Source organism: Labeo rohita, chromosome 11, assembly GCF_022985175.1.
Source record: "Labeo rohita strain BAU-BD-2019 chromosome 11, IGBB_LRoh.1.0, whole genome shotgun sequence".
Classification (NCBI taxonomy): domain Eukaryota; kingdom Metazoa; phylum Chordata; class Actinopteri; order Cypriniformes; family Cyprinidae; genus Labeo; species Labeo rohita.
In genome coordinates this window covers 17,392,173-17,410,692 of record NC_066879.1, presented here as the reverse complement: position 1 = coordinate 17,410,692, position 18,520 = coordinate 17,392,173, and the positions used below count along the sequence as shown (strand labels likewise).

Here is an 18,520-nt window from a genome sequence, read left to right as displayed (position 1 = left end):
CTGATGTTGCTTGTCAGTGGAGCTTGATCGGTGCATATTTTTCTCCTGATTCAGACAAAAAGACTTTTTCACTGGAGAAAGCACTGCTATAGATAGAAGCAATAAAAAACACTTAACTTAATTATGTATTTGTTTCTTGCAAACACACAGCTTCTCACCTCACAAGATGCTAAATGATGCACTGGAGTGGATTACGGTTGCTTTTCTGATGGCACCCATTCACTGCAGTGGATCCATTGGTGAGTAAGTGATGTAATGCTAAATTTCCAAATCTGTTTTGATGAAGAAACAAACTCATCTACATCTTGGATGGCCTGAGGGTCAGTAAATTTTCAGCAAATCTGTGGGTGAACCATTTCTTTAACCCCAAGTATGAACAATAGCATTAATAATCTCTCTAATATCACTTTCCTGCAAGAAATGAAATGCACTAATACAAGAGACAATGTAAATTTTAATTTTTGTCTTTATTCTTCTCCATTCTGGAAACAAATTGCAGGTTCATTATTTTCATAATCACATTACATGACATGATGCACCAAAATTTATCTTTTTAACAGGAATACATTGAAAAGAACACAATATTTCACAATGAATACTGGACTCACATTTAGCCCATTGCACTTACAACAGTGAGTGAATTGTCATTCGTGAGAGCGTTTTCGTCTTTTTTCACGTTGTTTTTCCCAGTTCCCGATTAAATTTATAATACATCTGTCTAATTCACTCGCAACCCTCTTTTCTGGCACGGTCATGATGGAAGCCACGTACATATTTGTCATTGTATTTAGATTTAATAAACACAATATAAGCATAGAATCCCTACACAGACCAAAGGTTTTCAGATTGTACGTTTTTCTTTTTTTCCACTGTAGTCAACAGTCATTGAGAGCCAGCAACATATACTATGATATTTTTTCCTCATAATAATAACAACAATCATCATTATTCTTTTATACACAAAAGCACAAAAGGTTGGCAGCAAGGCCGGCGTGAAGTTGCACAAGACGGCCATCATTTTACTCATGATATTTAAACACTGTACAAAATAACCAAAGTCAGTATTTACAGCGACAGTTAGTCTGTGTGTGTTTTGTGTGTGTGTGTGCGTGCACATGCCTGTTTGTGTGGATATGTCCGTGTTTGCGTATTTCTATCTATCACTGTGGCCGGCTTTTGTGGTGGCAACTTTGGCTCATGCACTTGTTATTGAATATCTCCATGGTAACAGTGATGTAGAAGAGTTATTATTCTTCAGTATAGAGTCGTGATTGCCTAAACAGCATTCCAGTATCAAAAAGGAAAAGATTCGCCTCTAACGCCCCTCGTGACGCATTCGAACGAGTGACGTCCTACCCAGCTCAAATGGTGATGGACAGTTTGTGCTTTCAACGTGCATGCCCTGATTTTCATATAAATGGCATGGAGATGAATTCATGCTACATACTGTACAGTGATCACGTTTACGGCAAGTCTGCTTACTTGAATCTTCTCCCAAGCATAGTTTTGACTGTGAAGACATCGTCAAATTTACGTTCATGTGTCTTTAGGATCTCATCGTTTTCTAGACTTTTGATTTTCCATCTGTCCGTTTTCTCAAACATCGCAGTTGTACAATGCACAAAGACCTGTTTGTGAACTCGATGTGAATTCAGTGTGGACACGATAACATTCGCAACCGAACACGGATGTGAAACGACACTTCCTGTTGGAGGAGACGAAATAACGAGTGCATAAGCTGTGTGCCCGACTTATCTCCTGATCAAACTGCAGACACGAAGACCGAATAACAGCACTACAAGGAGCCAAAGAGAGCTGAGCAGAATCATGCTGCAAGCAACAGAGATGGTGGATGTCCAAGACCAACAGTCCACACAGTTAACCCTTTGGCAACAGATTCCCTGAAAACTAGGGAAGACGAGGGCTTTCATAAACATGCCACTAAAATAAAAAGAAAGAAGTAGTTTGATATTTTCATACATACAAGGTAAATACAAACATGTCCCTAGTCGTATTTGAACCCATCGTAACGCAGAGGGATGTTGCAGTGGGAATGGTTTTACATGGATTATTGCATAGAACGTTTGAAACTGGTTCAAAACCTTTTTCTAGGTGGATCTACGTACCGGTAAATGTGTTTTTGGGAACATTTGGATGCGCGAGAGGGTGATGGTGTAATTTGTTGGGGTTTGTAGAAACGTATATTACCTGTCTATGTACGACAATCAGAATTGTGATGAGGAAATTGATTGCGGATCACTTTCAGCAAAAAAATTGTGCTCTGTACGGATTAGCATGCTATTGCTTCAGGGAGAAAAAAACAACTATATAAATATAAACAGCTTAGATTAACGATAATGACGAGAAAAAATATGTAAAGGTATAAATAATAATAATACCAAACATTAAACAATGAAATAGCAGAAATATAAATCCATAAATACACAAATCAATATATTACATTAGCAGAGTGTTAATGAGAGATATGTACATGTTCAGCAGTATACAGTTGTGCAAAATAATAAATCAAGTAAGGATGATATGGAACTTTTAAAAAAATATGTGAGGTATACAAGTAAAAAATATTAAGTAAGGCTCTTAATTTAAAACAAAATGAGGCAAAACTGATAAGCTAATGCAAAAAAGAAAAAAAAACATATGGAAACTCCAGATAGGGTAGCGATGGCTTAATGGTCGATAAAAGACGGACAAGACTATGCTAACATTCTGACATTACTGACCTCTGCACTTGACCGATAGTTTTACGTTTAAATAGCCAGCTTTTTACACAAGGTGCACATGGCTTCACCCTTAGAGACTCTGAAAAGTTGTCTAGATATGGATTCATATATATCTCATATATGTATACATATATATTTTTTGTGCGTGCATTCCATGTCCACGGTTTACACATTTGCATTCATTACACACGTGACAAAAAGGTTAAGGAAGAAACAAAAACATTCATAGAGAGGGTCAATCATCGCCATATTGGAATGTCAAGATCTTAGAAATCGAGCATACATTTTTTTTTATTTAAACAGAGTTTGTTTGAAGCCTTTGTAACGTAGTCGTTCTCCTTCACTGCTACGGTCTCTTCGAGTCTGGGCATAGAAGTCTTCATTAGTACTGCAAAAAGCTAAGAAATGTAGCGGCCTGACATCTTCAAGCTGTTTTTGGAAGAGGGAGGGTCACCTGAGTACAGATTATGTCAAACAGAACAGGCAGTTTGGCATTTGGGAATTGTAATTGCTTCAACAGCAATTGAAGAGAGATTTAGCCTCCGTTTTTGGTCGGTTATGTAGATATCATTGGATAGACCGTGCCTGTGAATTCTGTCTTAGTGTTTTTGAAACTTCAAGGTTGGATGATACATCTGGAGAAGAGATGAAAGAAAGAAATATTACATAACACCTTAAAAACACTGCCCCTGTTCATTTTCATTGTTGAGGGTTATACAATGCACTACTCCCCTTAGCCACTAGAGGACAGAGGAGGCCGGATTTCTCACACCAGCAACACCAGAAAAAGTACCAGAATATTCAAAATCTGTGGGCTTCATGATAAGGTTTGTGAACAAATATCACATTTTCACTATAAATTTAAAGAAACTGCATAAATTACAGCAAGAAAAGGTGGAGAATCTGACTTTAATGTAAGGCATGATATGTAGCAAGACTGCTGAACTCAAATGCTCTACTCAAAATAAGAACAGTAACTAACAGAAACATATCTAGAAATTTAGAGATGCACAAAGAGTTATTTTTAATGTGGGTATTGTGACTGTAATGACACACCCACAGCTTCCACTGTGACTGCACAAGTAAACCACATCGATGTATGGAGCAGGATTTGGATTGGATAGTAAGCTGAGAGTTGAATCGGATTAGCCGTGATTTAAGGAGCCCCTAAACCTGTTTTATCCCAGATCCTTTCTCTGGATCTACACATGCAGCACACCCGCTGATAGTAAAAGACCACGACAGTCACCATGATACAATACCAGTGACTGTGCAAAGAGGAGGAGACAGACCACAGATAGATTAAGGAATGGGAGAAATATGGCGACTACAGAAAGTTAATTAAATAAGCTAATGGTTGCTCTGGCTGTGTTGAGCAGAGAGTAATAGATACGACGAGACATGATTTTAGCCAAGTTTCCTACAGGACCATGTTTCACTGCTGTAGTTGCTAATCATAATCATTGTACCTTTTTTACTTTACTGTTTTAGTTTCTGGTACAATTCTTTGATGTTACACTGCAATTTTGATTGAGTCTTGATTTGTGTGACTCATGAGAATATTTTCGGCACAAAGATGACTGAGCTTTGCCCGAATGCTAATGCTAATCTAAGCCCAAACCCACTGATCTGCCTGCTAATTATAGCTCACTTTGACTGACCCAATTCACCCATGCTGAAAAGCGAAAAGTTAGATGTGAACAGCCTTAGATCAAGGTCAGCAAATCTGGGCTCTGACCTTTGACATTAGTACTGAGCAAGTGGCACAACTGACCTCTAGTACAAACTGCAGCTATATTCAGTGTCAATTAAAGTTTTAGTGCTTTATCCTGTTTTGTACACACACAGATAATTTAAAGGAGAAGTCCACTTCCAGAACAACAATTTACAAATAATGTACTCACCCCCTTGTCATCCAAGATGTTCATGTCTTTCTTTCTTCAGTCTTAAAGATATTATGTTTTTTGAGGAAAACATTTCAGGATTTTTCTCCATATAATGGACTGATATGGTGCCCCGAGTTTGAACTTCCAAAATGCAGTTTAAATGCAGCTTCAAATGATCCCAAATTTTTCATAAAAATACATTTTATATATTTTGTAATGTCTAAAGCTTGACTTGTCTTACTCTCCCTGAACTCTAGCTCAAGATAGTTAGGGTATGTCGAAAAACTCTGACCGTATTCCCCCCCCCCCTTTCAAAATTGTCCTATATCACTGTTTTACCCTTTTTGTTTAACACACTTAAGGTGTTTGATCTTCTTTGCATGTTCAATTTGTAAAGACTGGGTCGGAACTTCTGCAGTGATGATTTTAAAATGATTTTTGAAGTTGAGGGAGAAATATGGTCAGAGTTTTTCGACATACCCTGTCTTGAGCCCGAATACACAGAGTTCAGGGAGAGTAAGACAAGACGAGCGTTTGAGATTCAAAAGTATTTAAATTGTATTTTTAAAATGAAAATAACCAATCGTTTTCCTAGATAAGACCCTTCTTCCTAAGCTGGGATCATTTTCAACTGTATTTGCGATCGTTTGAGCCCGCATTTAAACTGCATTTTGGAAGTTCAAACTCGGGGCACCATATTAGTCCATTATATGGAGAAAAATCCTGAAATGTTTTCCTCAAAAAAACAATTTCTTTATGACTGAAGAAAGAAATACATGAACATCTTGAATGACAAGGGGGTGAGTACATTATCTGTAAATTGTTGTTCTGGAAGTGGACTTCTCCTTTAAAGGAGTAACAACCGCATTCTACAACCAAATTAACCTGAATGAATACCAAAAATTCAGGTAGTAATAACCATATTTTACAAAAATGTTGTTTTTCTTACCCAAATGCTGGGTTCAGTCTGTTGGGTCATTTTATTGGGTTGTTTTTAATTTTTTACCCAGGTGCTAGATAGTTTTTCTAAAAACATTTAACCCAACCAGCTGGGTCAAAATAACCCAGCATGTGTTCTGTCCAATATTTACAACAGCTAGTTCAGTTTTGATGTATTTAAATCTGTATAAAAGTTGTGTCTCTCTTCTGTATGCGCGGGGTAATAAATCACAGACAACAAGGTACATCTTGACTCATTACTGTTGCCAGAAAAAGACAACAAAAAGCAATGTATTGTGACATGCACCCACCTATTTGACTTCATAAACTGGATCGCTTTATGTGGCAAGCCTAAACAAGCCCAAAGATACTTAATAAGCTTTGCTTAAAATTAATGGACATGGCAACCCTTCAAGAGCACGCTCTGTGAAGCAGCCTTTCAAACATTAGCAAAATATGTCATATTACTTTGGTGAAAAACAGCAGAAACCAAACGAACGTGTGAGACACCAGAATGTTGCTATGGTTACCATGGTGTCAGTTATTGCAATTTTAAAAGAGCGAGTTCTATTCCATACAAACACAAAACAACAAATTAAGGGGATTCACACCCATATTTAAATGCGGTTGTCATTCCATCAAGAACCAAAATCACTCTTGAGAGCAAATGCCCTGTACTTCAACCTTAAATAGCTACTGTAGTCAAAGCCTCTTGCCTCTTTTTTATACAGCTGTAGTCAATGTATTTGCAAATTGCACATTTGTAAAAGCATTAATTGATTTATCTCCCACAATGCAATGAAACTGTTCATTGACGACAAAGTTAAAATGGAAATTTGTCACCATTTGGGATTTAAATAGCCTGAGTTTGAATTTTCAAATTTGTTTTTAGTTCTAAAGTAAAGTGAGTTTTAGAATAAAATACTCACCAGTGCCCTCAGGTGTACCCCGCCCTCAGCTAGAGATGTTAGATGGCAGAAACATATTCATAGGTTTTTCCAGTTCTAACCCCAAGTCACCCCAACTAATGCCTGAAGAACAGAAAACAAAACTCAGAAAAATCTCAGGTATACAGGTAACAGTAAAAAGTTTCAAACATGAATCATTTAAAAGCTAATGCAAGAAATGTGTCAACCTTGCTGTATTAGTTAAGTATGTCTGGAATCAGCTTTACAAGTTACATTTTGTTAGTGAACAAAACAATCAATCCAGCACTAGCTATCATAAACCACACTGGAACAAAATCATGCTGGTCTTTTCAGAAGGTTAATGCATAAAGTGTTTTCTCACCTTCCTTTCAGCTGATCACCAAAATGAAGTAAACTTCTTCCCAAGAGCAGAGACAGCTGTATGAAAGATGAGCAAAGCACAAACACAATTAAGGTCACCGGTGGCATATCTTAAAAGATCTGGGCTATAGATTCAATCCTGAGTAGGAGTAATTCAGGAGTCTAAGAATTTCTGACATCACAGTCCTGCTTAGGCCTCCACCATTTTGCACTCAAACCCAGGGTACCCTTGGGTGCTATCCCTAAAATTACTGTAGTGCAAGTTGTTGTGGAAGAAAGGCATCTGCTAAATGGCAACTAATTACTATGCTCACTCAAGACATGCCACATATTCTCCATAACATCTGTCTCCATCCCCGATGCCAAAATTTTGATTGCTTATGATTCACAGTTCCATACCATCTCCTAGTTTTCCAGCTTGTTCCGCTGCTCCTCCCTGCAGGATCTTTGTAAGAACATTTTCCCCTTCGGCAGGCTGCTGTGCAGCACTGCCTATACCCCCTGGCCGGGGTGCTGCCTTTGAACCTGAAAAAACAAAGAAAAATGATCTTGTGCTTAGATCACATACAAGTAATTAATGTTTCAATTTGCTAAAAAACAAAAAAGTAATTTCCACTTACCAATTCCCGTGACAGGAATCTGAGGTGTTTTTGCAGCCTGTGGTGCAGCTTTAGATCCAATAGCAACTGCAGGAGTTGGTGCAGGAGCAGGCGCAGCTGTGTCAGGTTTTGCCTGTATAGTCAATTAAGGGGCAATGTTAAAAGAAACTAGGCAATTTCATACATGACTCTTATAACCAAACGTGAAAGGATTAAATGTAAAATATACCTAAAGAATCTAATTTACCAGATTTACTCACCATAGCAGCAGCTGGCTGGGCAGTGGGTGGTCCTCCTGGCTGTTGTCTTGCCTGTGCTGGAGCCTGACCTGGCTTAGATTGCTGCTGAGTTGTACCTGTTCCCATGCTAGCAGATGTGGTTGTGGGCTGAGTTGCTCCCATTGTGGTCACCGGCTGCTGTCCGGGTTGCTGTGGTGGCTGCTGCTGTGTACAGGTTGTTTGTCCCAATTGTTGTTGTCCTTGCTGCCCTGTCTCAGGTGGCTGAGACCCTGTCTGCTTGGCAGACACTTGCTGGCCTGCTGTAGATCGCTGCTGTCCTTGCTGCGATGGTGGCAGCTGCTCTCCAAGACCCTGCTGTGGCCTGGAACCTGAAGAAGGCTCCTGCCTTCTCGATGAGCCTGGTTGCCTCTGCCCCCGTTGTCCACTTGAGCCATGGTGGTGGCTTGATGGGTCACGGGAGTAGTCTCCTGAGTCTCGATGTCCAGCAGATCGTGGATCGGAGGATCTTTTCTGTGTGGAGGATGAGGTGGCACGGCCGTCGGAGCGTGTGGAAGGATCTTTCGGATGCGATCGTGAAGAACGAGACGACCTGGGATCATCTGATGAATGACGGGAAGAAGAGTGTCTTCCTGAACTGCTGCCATGGTGACGGTGTTCCCGGGATGAGGTGGAAGAAGAATGTCGCTGATGTCCGTACTCGTCTTGAGGCCACAGGTCTTCTTCAGGAGGCTCGTCATAATCATGGTAAGTGTGCTTTACATTGCCTCTCCTGCTAGAGGAAGAGTGGCTTCCACTCCCATGGTGTCTAGAGCGATCTGACCGAGGTTCACGTGGTTTTTCAAACCAGTCTGTCTCCTCCTGACCCAAATGATAGGCTTTTTGGGAAATGAAGGGAGAAAGTCAATACTTTTTGCTATAGAAAGCATCAATGGCAGAGAACAGGATATGAACACACTGAAGCCATGCAATGCTCAAATCCCAAAGAAAACAGCCAAAGAAAAAACAAAAGGGAAGCCAAAGAAAACACCCATCAACAAAAATAACCAAAAGACAGAATCACACTCTTGAGCAGATAACTCCATGCAGTTCATGCAAAAAGGCATATTTGGTTTCATGCACTGATTATTTAGCATTCACATACAACAGTAGTCCAAACTTTTGTTCTCCTGCCTTCAAGGCAAGATCATTGGCATGCAAGCTTTTAATTGTTGGATGCATTTTAACAGGCAGTTTTTAAATTCAGCACCAGTTACCTTCACTGTCTGAAACAGCACAGTGCATGTCATCGGCAAGGTAAGGATCATCTGGCTTATATACATGACTCTTAGGCATATCCCTTATGTGGTGGTCCTGTACATCTGGTAAGGAATGACTAGAGCCATACTGATTTCGTACATCATGGGGATCTGGCACAGAGCCACGACCAATTCCCATGGGCTTTCCAACAGGACTCAGAGGGCTCTCTTCCTCCGAGTTCTGCGTACGCATAGAAGGACGGCCACTACGACCATGGGTGCCCCTCTGTGATCGTTCCATGGCGTCCCTCTCATAAGACTTACTTCGGTAGCCGCTTGAATCTCTGGAGGAAATTTTATCCATGCCATAGCCTGTGGACCTTGATCGTCCAGATCCATAAAGACGATCATCCTCTTCCAATGCCTCTCTTGATCCGTAGTACTTCTGTTGATCATAGCTCTTTTTCACACCAGTCCTGGACACCACAGTGCAACTACCACCTGTTGATGTTGTCATTGTGTAGGAGGCTAGATCAGACTCTACATCTCGAGCTTCTTCAATTGGAGAGAACTTGGAGATCTTTTGCTCCATGCCTTGCTTTCTATGTTTGCTACGTTTGGACGAAACAGCAGGTGCCAAATTTTTGGACGAGTGTTTCTGGCTGCCCATTCCCCCACTGCTACGGGAAGAATGCTTATAGTCATCATAATAATAACCTGTACCACCACTTCCAGCGGTACTTGGATGTCCATGACTGTCTACTGCACTTTGATAAGTGTTTGAAGTTCTTCCATATAAATTCTCAGAGCCATCGCCATAAGATGGTCCACGTGGCCCATTCTCACTTCCATAGCCAACCCTTGACATGTCAGAGGACCCCATATTTTCTTTTGTAAGTTCACTGATATCATCAATCATGACATAATTTCTGGGGATATTTTGTTCTAAATTTGTGGCATAGACACCATCGGTTACATATCCTGATGATGGACTTGGGATACGTTCAGTAAGAGGTTGGTCAGATGGGCGATACTGACCATAAGCATTGTTCAGGGGTGATGAATAGACACCGCTGAATCCAGTTTCTTGAGCTGAAGTTGCTATTGGAACTGAAGGATTACTGATAATTTCATAGTTTGTTGGTAGCTTCTGTTCGAGATCAGCAAGCGAAGTTTGTCTTGGCCTTTGATGAGAAAGCATGTCTGCTTGGGGTTGGAAGGACATGGTCTGCGCAGGATATGGTAGGGTCTGCCCTGGTAAAGGTGCAGTGGGTGGTTGGAATCCCTGGTGACTAGGCTGCTGCAAACCAAGATCTGACTCATAAGTAGGCTGACCATAGCTATGAGTCTGATATGGCCCTGGGGTCTGATAGGCTGAAGGTTGAGGAGGATGAGGTTGGAAGGTTCCAGGCTGGGGCTGTGAGGAGGTTGGGTATGGTGTTGTCTGAAACCCAATCTGCTGATAGGCAGCAGTGGGTGGTTGTGTGGGTGTGGGCTGGGCCTGTGGATACTGATATGGAACATATGAGGAGGTAGGAGGGTACTGAGATGCATTCAGATCAGAAGTAAACTGGTTAAGAGGTGCTGTACTTGGACGTGACAACATTCCATTTTCTTCATAGGTGCCTGGTGATACTCCAGCTAGTCGCAAATTGTTCAGCTCACTGTCTGACATGTAGTCACGTGCATCCCCCATGCATCGCAGGTATGCCAGCTCTCGCCTCTCTCTCTCTTTAACCCTGGTTTCCTTGCGCTGAGTGATGCCCATTTCCAAGCATCGCAACTTAGCATCAATCTCCTTCTCCTCTTCCTCCAACTCTGCTTGTTGTTTACGTAATTTGGTGGATTCTTGCTCCACGGCTTTCAGTTCACTCAGCAAGCCTGCTTTTATTGCACCCTGTACAGGACGTGGCAAAACCCTCTGGGATGCTCCAGGAGAACTGTATATATGGGGAATTGCTGGTGTTACAATCGGTACAGGTGTCTCATCTGGAGGGGGACTGGGTAGAGTTCTCTTCACCTTTCTCATCATTGCGTTCTGCTGCTGCAAGGCAGACATCTGCAGAGCACAGATTTTAGAGACTGATTAATATAACTTTTAGTACTATTTTCCTAAATAAGCAAACAAAATAACAGTTTGCATGCCAAATTAGGTAAATCTGTTATATATTGCATGTACTGTATACAGACAGAGTTGTATCACAATGTATCACTCTGTATTACAGTATTTGTCTCTTTCATTTTTCATATATCACTTGAGATTCGTAAAACCAGCTAAACAAAAAAAATCTAAACATTACCTTACAACATACAGCAAGCACATTCAAAGGCTAAAGGGTTATATTAAGTCAAGCAATTATAAATATATTCATGACACTATATTCTATAAATGACTAGTTGTTTAAGAATCAATTAGGCTATACATTATACATGTATAAAAATTGCTACAATCCTATTAACTGCAATAATTTTGGTGTACCTAAAATTTTAGTGTTAATACAAGAATTAGTTTTTAGTTTACAAGAAGTAAATATTAAAACATCATATAACAAACAAAAAATATCTGCATACCTACAGTAATGTTGAGTGGAGAATCCATTAAAGAAATTCAGTTAAAACACACATTGGATGAAGTAACAGAAGAAATAGCTTCCTTTTAGCTGGTGTGCAGCTCTTTAAATGCACAAGCCTGAGCATTCCTTAGACAGAAATCAAACTGAGAATGTAAGACTCAGACCTCTCTGACCAGCTGCTGACAAGCCGGAAGACAGCAGGGCTGACCCAGTATGCCTACACTTTGTGCCACCCTCTAGCATTTCTGAGACTTTGCCAGATATAGCAGTTTCTCTCTCTTTCTCTCTCTCTCTCTCTCTCTCTATGTATGTATGTATGTATATACAATAAAGAGATAACTATACTAAAACGAAAAAACTTTTATTTTATAATATTTGATTTATTTATATTTCTTTTAATGTGAACTGATAAGTTTGGTGTTGTCCAACCTAGACCTTATTAAAACAAAATAACTTTATCAGATGCATTAAAGTCTATACTATTTTACATCCCTGTGTGTATAAATGCAAAGAATGGGAATTGAATTAATTGTCTGAATTTACAACCTGTAGTTTTGTAGTCAACAACAGAAAACTACAATTGTGCAAATAACAATGAAATGGTTCCATACCTGGCTTGCTGGGCTGGTTTGACTTTGGTATAAGGAGAATTTGGTCTTGGCTGGGTCTTCTGATGTTGGACTGAGAGGCTTAGGATCTGACATGGACCGCTGAACACTCTTTATGGGCCTCGGAATAGTCTGATGCCTTTGTGGTGACTCTGCAGTGAAGGCTTTTTGTTGGGGAGTCACATGTGCCTTGTTAAGTTTCTCACTGGAAGCAAAGGTAGTCTCCAACATACGATGGGGGGACAGTGGAGACACTGGAGAGTACAGCACTTGTGGAGATTTGGGAGGCTGACGGGAAGGAGATTCAGTTTGCTGCTGAGCTTGCTGGTATCCAATATCTAATGGGTCTGGCTTTCTCCTTTCGAACTTGGTTGGCGTGGCACCAACTAATTGCAGGCTAGTGGAATAGGGGCTAACAGTAGTGGGAACACTGAGCTGAGGAGCAACCACTCCTTGGGATTGTGCCTCTGGATCAGTTTGACAGGCTAAACTCTCTCCCTTATGGGTCCTTTCTGGAGCAGATATGTAGTGAAGGAGTTCAACCTTTGATGTTTCAGCCATGGTAATGTGAATGGCTGGAGAGATTCTACCCAACTGGTCTGACTCAGTCTGACATGAGGAGTCATTGGTGGTCTGAATGGCAATGCTAGATTTACATGCATCACTCTTAGTCTCCGCAGTTGGTTCAGAGTGCTTGGAGTATCTTGAACGTCTGCGCCGTATTGGCTGACTGTCCCACTCACCCTGGTCTTCTTCATCGGTCTGAACGCTGCAGTCAGCTATACGTCTAGTTCTACGACGACGAGACATGAGTTTATCCTCTGTATCTTCATCATCTGTTTGGACACTGCAATCTGCAATTCTCTTGACTGACTCATCCTCTGACCCATTCCTTAAACGGGGCATAGAGTTTTGTTTCTTCATAATCCGACCATCTCCATGATCTTCACTATTTTTGAGGGACATCTCTGAAGAAGAGCTGGGCAAAGGCCTAGTGGACACCACTGCCTGGACCACCTGCCCATCGGCACATGGCAAGATCTGCACACTCTGGCCCTCTTGTGGAATAATTCTACCACTCTGATCATAGATAATTGAGATGGTTTGAGGTGTAGTTCCACCAACCATCACACCTTGAATGGCACCTTGAGCTGTTGTAGCTGCTGCTGCAGCAGCTGCTGAAGCAGCCGCTGCCTCTGCTGCAGCTGCTGCAGCTGCTGCTTCAATGGCTGCTGTTTTCTGCCTCTTTTGTTCTTCAAGTTGTTGCTGGAGTTGGTGTTGCAGGGACTGAATTTGATCTAGCTGCATTCTTTGCTGTGCCAGTTGCTCTCTTTGCATCACAAGCTGGGTTTCCCTTTCAGCCTGTTGCTGCTGAAGAACCTGCTGCTTGATGGTCTGTAGCTCTTGAATCTCTCGCTGCATGAGCAGATGTTCTTTCTCTCTATGCCTCTGGAGCTCCATGCGGTCCCTCTCTAACTCCTCGTGTAGACGCAGCTGACGCAATTTCTCCAACTCAACGCGTTCTCGCTCTAGCTGCAAGAGCTGCTCCTGCTGTAGTCGCAATCGTTCCTCTTCTTTTTCCTTCTCAGTATTAGCAGATGTGGTTATAGTGGTACTGGCAGAAGCATCTGGAAAAACTCTGGTAATTGCCTGGGTCTGTTTTTGTGGCACTGTTAATATTTGAGGTTGTGTCTGTGGCTGGCTTTGAGTTTGACTTTGTTCTTGACCTTTGACCAGTGACTGCGGTTGAGTTTGGGGCTGTATTGGGAGTTGTGTTGTAGTACCTTCTACTGAAATGTGAGCCAAGGGAACCTGTTCATTTCCAACTGATTGAACTGGCACTGTACTAGTATGTGCTGGTTGGACACTTTGCATTCCCAAATTTGAAACAGGTTGACCACTTTTAGGTGATGCAGTTGTTGACATACTACCAGGTGCTGTAGGCTTTCCCAAGTAAACTGGAGCTTCCTGGGAGGTACTAGAAGGTGGCACACTTACAGATGAAGTATCTGGTGCTGTTACTGAAAATCGATTTGGAGGTGGATACCTGTAAGGTCCTTGGGCATTAAGAGGCATTCTTGGGGTGACTTGAGGCAACCTGGTGAGGCTAGCCAGAGGTACAGCAGTTACATTGGCTGATGGGTAAGATCCATATACTCCTCTTAATGTGGGATTGAGTACAGGGGCAGGCTGGGTGGTGATTGGCAGGGTGGAGGCTATTGGGGTGTTGATAGTAGAATATATCATGCCATCAGCTGTCCTTACAGCAGGGGGATACAAAGATCTTAGGCTAGCTTGTCTAGCATTAATTAAATTTGTAAGTGTTTGACCGTGTACTGTTGGTCTGCCGTCAGGACCATACAACAGATTGGCTCTAATAGATGCTAGGCCTTGTTGAAGGTTGAGTCTTCCTGCAGGGCCTGCTCTTCCAGCACCATACTGCAGAAGCTCGGGATTACTGGTGTAACGGCTACCAAACTGCTCCATGGAGTTAAGAGCAGCACACATTCTGCTAATTTCTCTGGCTGTAGTGGCACTATACTGTGCAAGATTGGATTCTTGAAAACCACCCAGATCACGTGAAAGATAACTATATTCTGCATTTATATTGGACATTGAGCCATATCTTCGCAAAGGTAATGGTGGAGCCGTATCACTTCCTTGATGGCGTAGATCTGTGTAAGATCCATATTGGGCACCCACTCCAAGATATCCTGCTTCATAGGCCTGCTTCATGGTGCTTAAATCCACTGCTAGGTCCCCAGGATCAGTCCTTTGATAATATTGGAGGCTTGAACCCGCTATATTGTTGTCTGACATTGATGGTGGAATTCTTCCTGGAGGAGGCAAGGTAAAAGACTTGCGTTCATCTGCAGATGCTTGTATATTTACTGTTTGATAGCCATCTTTTCCAGGTTGGCTTTGCTGCCCAGGAGTTTGGGATGGCTCTGCAGAAGGATCTGATGGTGCTGTTTTACCTCTTTGAGCAAAAGGGCCTGAGCAACTACCTGCAAATGGCAAATTGTAGACAACATCACAGCAAGCTAACTGATTCTCTGGTTTAATCTGTCCGGTGAGATCTAGAACTTCTACTGGTGGAGGTGGCTCCTCTCTTTTAACCAGCTGGGTCACTGTACCTCCCTGAGTGCTATTCTCATCCAACTGCACCATCATTACTTGGGGCTTTCCTGTGGAGAGATTCACTACAGCTGGCTTGTTCTTTAGTTCCAAAGCCACCCCACCATATATGTCATGACCAAGTGTAGGGGTAGTAGACACAGAGCATGATAATGGTGGTGGAGGTAGCGGAGATATCTTGGGAATGGAACTAACTGCTGTTTGGGTGCCACCACCAGTGTTCTGACTTACCACCAAATCCTTCTTTAACAATATTGGTTGAACTTGATTAGCTAGGTTGTACCGGGCAAAAGATGCATTTTGCTGATGTTGTTGAAGCTGTTGCTCAAGGAGCTCTTGTTGCTGCTGAAGCTTCTGTTGCTGCTTCTGAAGCTGCTGCTGTTGAATGCCTAAGTTTTCCAGACAAGCATCAATTTTTGGAATTGATGGATCTGTGATAATTGGCCTGGTCTGGGTCAGGCAGACTGCAGATCCAACTCCTTGTCCATAGTCGACTCTATTTTGCAAAGGATCTCCATACACAACTGGTTGCTTTGGCTGTGATATGAACATGGATGCTGCCACAGTCACACTTACAGTTGTTGGTGTAGTTGTTGACACCTGAGGTTGTGCCTGTGCATTTAGATTCATAATAAGAGGCTGTACAGCAGTATGACGGTTTGGTGGTGTTTCCGCATCAAGTGAGTATCGACGTGTATCAGAAGCTAGAGATGTAAGGTCCATGCCCTGGTCTGTCATGATAATTGGAGCAGGCTTCATTGGTGCTCTAAGATCCACTATATTACTACCTGGGGCAATTGTGCCTTGCTCTACAACTCTTGAGGTACCAGGTACTGTGGAGATTCTACACAAGGATATGTTTCCTGCAGGAAGAGATCCACCACTTTGGGAACCAGCAGAGGTGGCAGTGCTCACAGCCACACTAACTCGTTCTGATATCTGTGTCCTTTGCAAGCTATGTTGGGGTGATGGGTGGGCTTGATATTTCTGTGGTGATGTGGGTGACTTTGTAGTTGCATGTTGAGTCTGATAAATAGTCTGTTGGCTGTCTTTTGTTGGTGAGGATAAAGGCGAGGTGGAGGAATTCACTGTCACTGGTTTGGTTTGACTGCTAGTTCCTGATCCCAGTGTAATCACCATAACAGGGGAATCTTGAGAGGACTGTTGTCTTGAAAGACGTGGTGCCCCAGCTCTATGAGGGATCTGAGAGGTCTGACTAGGTGCCACTGTAGAAGTTGTACAAGGTGCAGGGGCACGTGTTGGACTTTGTGTAGGAGAAGTGGAAGGGGACGTGGAAGGACTTGAGCCTTTAAAGTATGAGAACATCTTTGTTGTTAAGGTGGACGCTCCAGGATCAGGCACTTGACCCTGTACTTTTCCTTGAACACCAGGTCTTCCTTGAGGCTGTGGGGGAGCAGGCTGCCTAACTTGAGATTGTGGAGAACCAGTAACATGGCTTCCTTTAGAGGTTTGGTTGCTCATTCTAACTTGACTTTGTTGTGTAGCATGCACTCTTTGTGTTCCTCTTCCTGAAGGATCATTTCCAGAGAACGACACTGGAGCTGAGATCTGGGTAGGACTTGTACCAGGACTCAAAGAACTTGTTCCAGAATCTAAATGGTGTTTCTTGTCTGTTTGAAGGACTCTTTCCTGGTTCTGTTGTCCTTGTCTTCCTGGTGTCCGTTGCTGCTGCTTTTGCATCATCTCTGCTTTTCGCATCATTTCCTCATAAACCTCTTCAGCACTTTTTAATGATTTATCTGCTGCAGAGGGAGAGACAGCAGAGGTTTTCTCTGTTGGAGAGTACAAAGACATAAATGTAGGTAGATTATATTCACTGCCAGACTTGTACAGCTTTGAACCCATCTCAAATCCTTCAGCTTCTGAATCCATGGAGGGAGAGTATTCAGAGCAGGACGATCTATGAAGTTCTTCCATTTCAGCAGCTTGTCTGAGCTCCTCTGTTGGGGATGCATCTTCAATAGGAGAAAGGTTACTAGGAGGCGTCTTCGACCTTTCTCTGCGTCTCTGCGCCCTCAGTTCCTCTTTGTCCCTTTTAGTTTTTCTGGCTGTACTACGAATCCTTTGCTGCTCTAAGTCTCTCATCTTCTCTTGCTCTCTCAGAAGTTCCTCTTCTTCTCGCAGTTCGTCTTCTTCTGAGGAGTCTTCAATGGTGGGCAGTAGTGGACCATGGGATCGATGCCTTGCTTTTCTTTGCTGCTTCGCTTCCTCAAGCCTTTGACGTCTACTAGGACTGCTATCACTGTCATCTTCCATTGATGACACAGAGGTTGGAGAAGTTCCAGAGGTATAACTCGGTGTGGTTGCAGGGAGGGTTGAGGAGTATTCTCCCCTTGACCTTTCTTCAGGTGACCCAGTAAGGCTTTCCATCTCAAGCTCAGGCTCCCTGAGGTCATGATCTGTGCTGAGTTCCATGTCACGATTGTAGCTATTTGTATTATTAAGTTCAATAGTTTTAAATCGCCTCAGACCACCTTGTGAGGCCATCATGTCATCCGCTTCACCCGATTTGTAGTTATCAGTGCTTTTAGTGTCTTCCTCAAAACTGCTAGATTGCTGCGTCAGGCGACGCCTCTCCTTTCCAAGATCTCCACTGTGTTTATGGCTCCTTTTTGTCTTTATGTGGCCCTCAACATCTGCTGTATCTTCTTCATCTGCACTCATTTCCAAAATCTGTCTCCTCATGAACTCCTCATCCGTCAGATCTTTCTGCGACTTCTTCTGTCTGGGTGGTAATGGAGAAAGGCCACTTTCACTGCTGTCTTCCACATAATCATGTCTTAATTTACAGCTGAGATCATCCGACGCTTCCTCATCAGACTCATATTCCTGATCTTGAGTTATAGACAGAGATCGAGGTCTCTGCTGTTCTGTAGTGTCTCTTCCATCACGATGCTGTCCTTGGTCAGTGGCTGTATGTGACTCCAACAGAGGTCGCATTGAACTTTCCAGTTTTGTTAGTTCAGATGGACTTGGGGGGCTGCGTTGGTCAGAGATCCCCCTCTCACTAAGCTTCATAGAGTCCTCTTGGATCAAACCAGTAATCTCACTCTGGGAGCTGGAGATGCCATCTGAAGAGTAGCCTGTATCACTCAGGCTCTGAGTGCTAGACTTGTTGGAATCCTGTAAATACAAAGGACAGCGCATTAGGTCATAGGTCATACGATCACTTAAATTATACTGACGGACCAACAAACATAAAACATTCAAGTTTATTACGCACAATATACAAAACATGCGAATGATACACAT

General features: G+C 42.4%; 1 protein-coding gene across 2 annotated transcripts in view; it reads right to left on the bottom strand.

The window, feature by feature from the left end:
- Window positions 1–448: 448 nt before the first annotated feature.
- bsnb (bassoon (presynaptic cytomatrix protein) b) overlaps window positions 449–18,520 on the bottom strand; it is a 98,735-nt gene continuing 80,663 nt past the window's right edge. For both annotated transcript variants that reach the window (XM_051122373.1, XM_051122374.1), the window contains exons 5-12: window positions 12,113–18,391; window positions 8,947–10,987; window positions 7,715–8,568; window positions 7,476–7,587; window positions 7,255–7,380; window positions 6,857–6,912; window positions 6,496–6,597; window positions 449–3,376 (exon numbers count right to left, since the gene is read on the bottom strand). In XM_051122373.1, the coding sequence (XP_050978330.1) occupies window positions 6,872–6,912; window positions 7,255–7,380; window positions 7,476–7,587; window positions 7,715–8,568; window positions 8,947–10,987; window positions 12,113–18,391 (9,453 nt within the window). In that variant the 3' untranslated portion in view covers window positions 449–3,376; window positions 6,496–6,597; window positions 6,857–6,871. The remainder of the gene's footprint in view (window positions 3,377–6,495; window positions 6,598–6,856; window positions 6,913–7,254; window positions 7,381–7,475; window positions 7,588–7,714; window positions 8,569–8,946; window positions 10,988–12,112; window positions 18,392–18,520) is intronic.